This window comes from Sinocyclocheilus rhinocerous, unplaced genomic scaffold, assembly GCF_001515625.1.
Source record: "Sinocyclocheilus rhinocerous isolate Xijiao unplaced genomic scaffold, SAMN03320098_v1.1 scaffold1919, whole genome shotgun sequence".
Lineage (NCBI taxonomy): Eukaryota > Metazoa > Chordata > Actinopteri > Cypriniformes > Cyprinidae > Sinocyclocheilus > Sinocyclocheilus rhinocerous.
In genome coordinates this window covers 354,993-363,613 of record NW_015646355.1, presented here as the reverse complement: position 1 = coordinate 363,613, position 8,621 = coordinate 354,993, and the positions used below count along the sequence as shown (strand labels likewise).

At 34.8% G+C, this 8,621-nt stretch overlaps 1 protein-coding gene across 1 annotated transcript in view; it reads left to right on the top strand.

The window, feature by feature from the left end:
- LOC107707562 (leukocyte cell-derived chemotaxin 1-like) overlaps positions 1-7,478 on the top strand; it is a 9,742-nt gene extending 2,264 nt beyond the window's left edge. The window contains exons 3-5 of the mRNA XM_016511627.1: positions 1,597-1,750; positions 5,477-5,628; positions 6,791-7,478. Of these exons, the coding sequence (XP_016367113.1) occupies positions 1,597-1,750; positions 5,477-5,628; positions 6,791-7,015 (531 nt within the window). The 3' untranslated portion in view covers positions 7,016-7,478. The remainder of the gene's footprint in view (positions 1-1,596; positions 1,751-5,476; positions 5,629-6,790) is intronic.
- The last annotated feature ends 1,143 nt before the right edge of the window (positions 7,479-8,621 follow it).

Below are 8,621 nucleotides of genomic sequence, written 5' to 3'. Positions count from 1 at the left end.
CCTTCTTTGCATGTTCACTTTGTAAACACTGGGTCGGTACTTCTACAGCGATGTAGGACGATTTTGAAGTTGGAGGAGAAAATGAGATGTCATGAACCGGAATGCACAGAGTTCTAGTGATGGCAAGTTCGGGCTGTCACGTGATGAACGAACGACTCGAAAAACCCGAAGACTCGAAACACTAATTCCAGTACAGAACCTATAGCATGTTGTGCATGCGCGACTGAACGAATCACTCCCCGAGACGACTCGTTCTTCCCGAGTCACATTAAAGATTCGTTCAAAATGAATGAATCATTCAAGAACATCCCAACACTACAGAGTTCACGCAGAATTAGACAAGACGAGCGTTTGAGGTTAAAACGTATATAATTTTTATTCTTTTTTAGAAAATGACCGATCGTTTCGCTAGATAAGACCCTTCTTCCTCGTCTGGGATCGTGTAGAACACTTTGAAGCTGCACTGAAGCTGCAATTTGGACCTTCCACCCAGTGAACCCCACTGAAGTCCACTATATAGAGAAAAACCCTGGAATGTTTTCCTCAAAAACCTTAATTTCTTTTCGACTGAAGAAAGAAAGATATGAACATCTTGGATGACATGGGGGTGAGAAAATTATGAGGAAACTTTAATTCAGAAGTGGACTAATCCTTTAAGGTTTAGCTGGTTTTGTGTTCAAAAAGCACTTAAAAGTAGTTTTTTTTATTAAATACATTTTCTATTATTAAATTATTACATTTCTATAATTTTTTATAATTCTATCAGTTCTATTAAAATGAATAATTTCTATTGTTAAATACATCTATAACATCATTGCATATCCACATTGCACTTGCAAAATAAATCTTTTAGTCTGGAAGTTTCAGGTTTCGGTGTTCAGTCAACCGTTGTGTTTTAATCACCAATAGGAGGCTGACGCTGCGGCGGTGAAATCTGACGTGGGGTCTCTGGTCTGGATCGCGTCTGAAGAGAAAGAGAATTGATTAGTTCATCTCTCGAGTCTTTCGAATCATTCGTTCTTTTGTCACGTGATGTGACAGTATTGGATAGAGAAATTAATTAATTTACAAGCCTCCTTACAAACGGGTGCATAGCTATTATTATTATCATCATTATTATAATTATTATTTACTCTTACAGTTAGCTGCACTGAAGCTGCAATTTGGACCTTCCACCCAGTGAACCCCACTGAAGTCCACTATATAGAGAAAAACCCTGGAATGTTTTCCTCAAAAACCTTAATTTCTTTTCGACTGAAGAAAGAAAGATATGAACATCTTGGATGACATGGGGGTGAGAAAATTATGAGGAAACTTTAATTCAGAAGTGGACTAATCCTTTAAGGTTTAGCTGGTTTTGTGTTCAAAAAGCACTTAAAAGTAGTTTTTTTTATTAAATACATTTTCTATTATTAAATTATTACATTTCTATAATTTTTTATAATTCTATCAGTTCTATTAAAATGAATAATTTCTATTGTTAAATACATCTATAACATCATTGCATATCCACATTGCACTTGCAAAATAAATCTTTTAGTCTGGAAGTTTCAGGTTTCGGTGTTCAGTCAACCGTTGTGTTTTAATCACCAATAGGAGGCTGACGCTGCGGCGGTGAAATCTGACGTGGGGTCTCTGGTCTGGATCGCGTCTGAAGAACCACTGAAGGACGTCAGTTTTCTGAGCCCTGAAATACTGAGATTCTGTGGAGACCTTCCCATTTACTGGCATCATCCTGCAAACTCCAGAGGTGTTTCATTGCATTTCCAGTAATAAACCCGCAACACGTGAAGAGCAATGATGAAGTGCAAGTTAATACTATGATAAAGCATTGCTTTTTATATTGTATGATTAATAGTTCAGTATAAGCCATATAATGTCATTCATCAAGCTAACTGGAAACGTTCTGGCAAGGTTCTCTCAAAGTTATGAACAAACATTCTTCCAGTAACGTTAATAGAATGTTTATTCACAGTTATGTGGTCCTTAATAAAGTTCTCAAATGTTAAACGTTCAGCTATACCTTCAACTAACATTTTTTTTTTTAAATGTTACTACTTGTTTCAGAATGTTTAGAGAATATTCAAAAGCAACATTCCCATAATGTTTGCGAAATGGAAGTTCCCTTAACGTTTGCATAAAAAACATTTTTAAAACCTGGACGTATTGAAAGTTCAGAGAACATCCAGGACTTCATGGGAACATTTGCAAAAACATTCTTAGAACATACTGTAACATTTTGGTAGTATAAATCACTCGCATGATGGAAAATAATAACTGGAAATAGACTTTAATAACAAACTCAGAGACACATACCAAACACAATAACCAACGAGAACGGACAGAGACAAAGGGAGAACTAAAGAAAGGAACTAATGAGTTAATTAACGAGGCAACAGGTGAACAGAATGATTAATCAGGCTGAGAAACTAGGTCATGGGGAAAACACAATGAGACCGAAACAAAGCGTACATGTAATACACACTTTTGTTAGCTGAGAATATTTTAAAAGTTTTAGAAATGGTTTTATCTAACGTTAAGAGAACATTAATTTTATTATTTTGCAAACATTATGGGAATGTTAATTTTGAACGTTCTTTGAACATTCTGAAACAATTAAAAACTAGTGCTGTCAAACGATTAATCGTGATTAATCGCGATTAATCGCATCCAAAATAAAAGTTTTTGTTTACATAATATATGTGTGTGTACTGTGTATATTTATTATGTATATATAAATACACACACATACACTATATATTTTGAAAAAAAAATACATGTAAATACATTTATATATTTATATTATTATATCTTATATTATATATAAAGTTAGTCTGCTCTAATGATGTCAGACTAGAGGAAAGTCATCTTATTTAGCCAAACTTCCAGACCTAAGAGTACATGACTGTTTTACAGACAAGCTGGATCATTGACTGCAGGCACCTCTGCCAATTTATAAGCCAGACTTCACAGAAAGCCGTTCCAAGGTGCAGATAACTCTTGTACTTGCACCATTAAAGGCTAACTAAAGATAATTGCATCTGTATATACTGTGAAAGCATTCCCTTTAGCACCGAAACGAATATAGTCTTGATTGCTAAGCTAATCTGCTGTAGTATCACAACATTCCTTGGCGTCAATATGTAGGTCAGGCTAAACGCATTACAGAATCATTTGGGTGATACGGAAATGAGATACTGCACAAAGTTGTGCTGTAGAACAAATACAGTCAAATTATGAGAAAATACTTCCGTTTGTGTATAAAATGAGAAGAGAAATCGTAAAAAGTGCTTGTATTTGCATTAATATTTGCTGTGTGAATCTGATGAGATGAGAGAAAGGGATGTACCAGAGGAGGAAATAGAGAGGCCCATAATGCCACCCTCCAAAAGAAGACCCCCCAACCTCAATAAATAAAAACAGACTAAACCGCATTTGCGGCATAATAAGATGCAGTAATTAATGCCATCGATTCACATCCATAAGGATCCCGACGCGGGGAATCCGATTACTTTTTATCACATTTCAAAACTCCAAGTTAGTTTCAGGAGCCGGTAACTTGGTTAGTGTTGGGCTGAAGCGGGAATGAGACGGCTGCTGAGCTTGATTGATGAGAATGCAGCAGGCAAGCTATTAAAAAACCAGTAGCTTTCATATCCCAGACAATGGCTATAAACATATTCTGAGAGCTGCATCCAAAATGACTCTTTTGGAGAGAGAAAACACTTTCATCGTTGTAAACCTGCGGTTTATGGGATGTTCAATACATGAGTTCACAATATCACCGTCTTTGCTGTCACTCATGTCAATGACAAATATATATTGTGTACGCATAAATTATTCCCGTTGGCCTCTATTATTATTTGGAGATTGGGAATGCTGAGTTCAATGCAAAAGAGTTCAATGTAACAGAAGCATTATGAATGAGCTTGTGATATTTTAATTATTTACCAATCAAATGAGGTTCACATTTAATCGCTTGACAATGATACAGGTTTGTTACAGGCATTATGGGCTTTTTGTAAACAATGTGATTGTATAATTATTGGGAGGGTGCGTAAATTCTGTCTGTATTGTATTATGTATGAAAGGGTGCACTGAAAAACACGGTAATGAGAGATGATGAAACAATGGAGAAAAAAAAGAAAGGGAGAGAGAGGAAAATAATCAGGTTTTAATTCCAGGTGTTTTCTTTTGGTTATATAAGTCCACATTTTCTTTTTGGAGTCTATGAGACACCAGTGCCACTTTTTGATCATGTTGATGTGGACAGAAAAAGAATTGAAAGAGAAAAAAATATTTATTTTAAAGTAGTGCTGTCAAACGATTAAATCGCATCCAAAATAAATGTTTTTGTTTATATAATATATGTATGTGTACTGTGTATATTTATTATGTATATATAAATACACACACATACACTATATATTTTGAAAAAAAAATACATGTAAATACATTTATATATTTATATTATTATATCTTATATTATATATAAATATATTTCATATATAAACAAAATATTTGTCTTTTTTTATATATACATAATAAATATACACAGTACACACTCATATATTATGTAAACAAAAACTTTTATTTTGGATGCGATTAATCACGATTAATTGTTTGACAGCACTATTAAAAACACTTAAAAACGTTTGATGAATGTCCAACTAAAATGTTTAATAAAATGTTTAGAACATTCCATGAATAATATATAAATAATATTTTTGTGCTAACGTTTTGAGAATGTTATTAAAGGCCAAACACCCAGAATATGTTCTTTAAGTTGGAACATTCCATTAAGTTATGAAAACATTATTTCAGAATGTTTTTGTTGGCTATATGAACGTTAAGGGAATGTTCCATTTTATTATTGCAAACATATGGAAACATTACTTTTGAATGTTCTCTGAACGTTCTGAAACAAGTAATAACATGCAAAGGTTAGCAAAACAGCATTAATGAAACATTCCATTTTAACCTTTACAAACATTATTGGAACATTTTCGAATGTTGAATGTTTTGAAAAGTAGCTAGTAGTAAAGTTTAGAAAACATTAGACAAATGTCCAACGTAAACGTTTCAGAAAAAATTTTACCGTTCCATGAACAATGTATAAATAACGTTTTTGTCCAAGCATTATTAAAGACCAGATAACGTTGAATGAGCGTTGTATTAACATTACTGGAAGAATGTTTGTTTGTGACTTTAAGAGAACCTTGCCAGAACGTTCTGAGAATGTTTCCTGTTAGCTGAGTTCATACAGCACATGAACATGTTTTTTTAGATACAAATACATACATTTTATTGATCCCAGGTGGGATATTTAATGCAAAACAGATCCACATTCGATGGCCATTACACACTGACCGTGACATTTGTGAATGAGGCAGTGATTATCATCTAAAGCTCAGAAATGCCTCGCTCAGAAATGCTGCTTATCTTCACTCTCGCTCTCTGCTGGCTGTTTCTGAAGCATTGAGGAAGAGGAGAAGTGTGACGCGACTGAGACGGCAGAGTACAGGTGGATTAAATCGACAACAGGCGAGACGTCGAAACTCCACGAGTTCAGCCAGAGAAGATGAGCGGCCGACGGGGCCCGATTATAACCCTGAAAACCCTTATCATGTGAGCAATGCCTTCATTATTAAAGTCATGCATAAACATGCTATAAATATACACACACTACCAGTCAAAAGTTTGGAACAATTCAGATTCTTCTTCTCACCAACACTCTTAAAAATTACAGGGGTTTCACGATGCCATAGAAGAACCTTTTTTGTCTAAATGGTTCCATAAAAAACCTTTAACATCCGAAGAACCTTTCTGTTTCATAAAAGCTTCTTTGTGGCGAAAGAAAGTTCTTCAGATTATAAAAAGTAAGAAAGAGATGGTTCTTTGAAGAACCTTCGACTGAATGGTTCTTTGTGGAACCAAAAATGGTTCTTCTATGGCATCGCTGTGAAGAACCTTTTAAGCACCTTTATTTTTAAGAGTGAAGGCTGCCTTTATTTGATCAAAAATGCAGTAAAAACAGTAAAAACAGTAATATTGTGAAGTATTATTATAATTTAAAAGAACTTTTTTCTATTTTAATATAACCATTTTTGCTGCTTTTAATATAACAATTGTTAACATTTTTTATCTATTTAATATTATTTTAATTAATTAAATTATTACCATTTTTGCTACTTAATATTTTGTGGAAATCGCAAGTTGAATTGACCAAAAGTGGCACTTTCTTGTCAGTTCTTTTGAACTTTCTATTCATCAAAGAATCCTGAAAAACAAAATGTATCACCGTTTCCATTAAAATATTGGGCAGCACAACTGTTTTCAACATTGATAATAATCAGAAATGTTTGTTGAGCAGCAAATCAGCATATTAGACTGATTTCTGAAGATCACGTGACACTGAAGACTGGAGTAATGATGCTGAAAATACAGCTGCGCATCACAGAAATAAATTACATTTTAACATAGATTCACATAGAAAACAGCTATTTTAAATTGTTATAATATTTCAGAATATTCCTGTATTTTTGTAATAATATTTCACAATTTTACAGTATTTTTAATCAAATAAATGCAGCCTTGATGAGCTTTCGAAAACATAAAGAATACTGACTCCAACCTTTTGCACAGTACAAACTACAGCACAAGACTAACATATAATCGTACAAAGAAATAATAGGTTTTTAAAACAGGCACCAAGTGAACCAGAATTGCTGCCCCACTGAAATAATTTCACAGCGCTCTGCTCACCATCTCTTTTCTCTTCTCTCTCCAGCGGAATCAGGAGGGTTCAGAGGGGCACATGGTGTTCGATCCCATGCTGGACCATCGTGGCATTTGCTGCACAGAATGTCATCGCAGTTACACCCATTGCGAGCGGGTTTGTGAGCCTCACGGGGGCTACTGGCCGTGGCCTTACAACTACCACGGCTGTCGGCCGGTTTGCAGGGTCATCATGCCTTGCCGCTGGTGGGCGGCTCGCGTGCTGGGTCTTGTGTAAGCTCTCGTGTCTCTGCTGGTCACCAGCTGAAGGCACAGTAGATTTGCCCTTAAGGTCCAACTGAAGTATAATGAGGCCTTTTCAACAAAAGTAAACCTCCAATGTAAATGGAAGAAAAGTCAGACATGGATATACACAAACTTTAACCTAGCAATAGTTGAAAAATATAGCTTTGAATAACAGGCACGTGTTTTTAGGACTATTAAAATATGCTTTTTGAATTGTACACACTTGAATGTGCAGTGTTTTATTTCTGAGCCACTAGAGGAACCAAGCAAAACTGCGATTGGAAATCCAGTGGAAGAGGTTTGATTATTTTTGCAATTTCTGTTTGGTCGCAAGCGGCAAAGGAAAACAACAGCTTTACATGCAAATAAATATTAAAATGCAAACTGTATAATACATGCAGTAAAATATATTTTGAGACATGCATTGATTCAAGTTCAAAATCATAGCTGACGGATATGGGTTTTGCAATGTTGGAAAATAAAGTATTTTCAACAAAAGTACGGTGTTTGATTGGTACAGTCATTATTTTTGCAATTCTGTTTGGTATTGCAAATCACATCCTTCAGTTTTACATGAAGAACTGCATGAAAATAAATATTTGCATTGCATTTATTCAAATGCAAACTGTAACATACATTTCCACAGCCTCCCGGCAATTAACAAATACTGAGTTGGATGAACCTAATATCATCTTGTGTCTAAGAGTTGCAACCTAATTTCACAAAATCCTCTTCATAGGCATTAATAACTCATTAAGCTTAGGCTTGGTTTGCCTGTAATCATTTGGCTAATCCATGAATTTACCCACTGGGATATTAAATGGTATGTAGTACAGCAAGATTTAAATGAACTACACCTTAAAAAAAGAGAAAAGCAAACACCTTCTGAGCTATTCTTAAATGGTTTTAGTGTATTTTGATGTCAACTTTCTTCCCACAGTATACTTTCAGGTTTGAAATGAAGAGCACATCACTTAGTTTTAGGCATATGAGGTTCAGAAGAACGCGGCCACAGTGAAAATCTGGGATGTTTTCTTTTCCATTTCAATTTAAGAATAAAAAATTGGGGATTTTAGAAAATGTAAAAGAAAAAAAATGCAAAATGAAGTAGCACTATATCAGATTGTGCTCTACTTTCCAAGTAAACGAGTGGCATTGTTCATGCATTTTTTGTACAGTCAGATTTTCATGTGTCACTCAAATTGTGATGCTGACAATAAATTGTAATGAAAATGCACTAAAGCAGAGGCATTTCACTCTTTTGGATCCCACGGCATATCTGTGGAGAGAAGTTTCTGTCTTTCTCTCGCTGCATCTTCATCATCTTAAACTAACATGAGTCCTGTGCCTACAGTGACTGCAAAAGTCATCTAAATAAAATATGATATTTCAAATATGAAAACGACCTTATCCACTTCAGTAATTTGAAGGCTGTCTGGTCTGTCTTCATTTATTTATTTATTATTCATTATTTATTGTTTTTTCCACAAACAGGCAGGACACAAAGTTCCAAAAGCAGCAAGAGCGATTTAGATTTAATGATGTATGAAGCACATTTCAAAGACGCTTTTTGCGCCCGTAACGCTGTTTTCGCACGA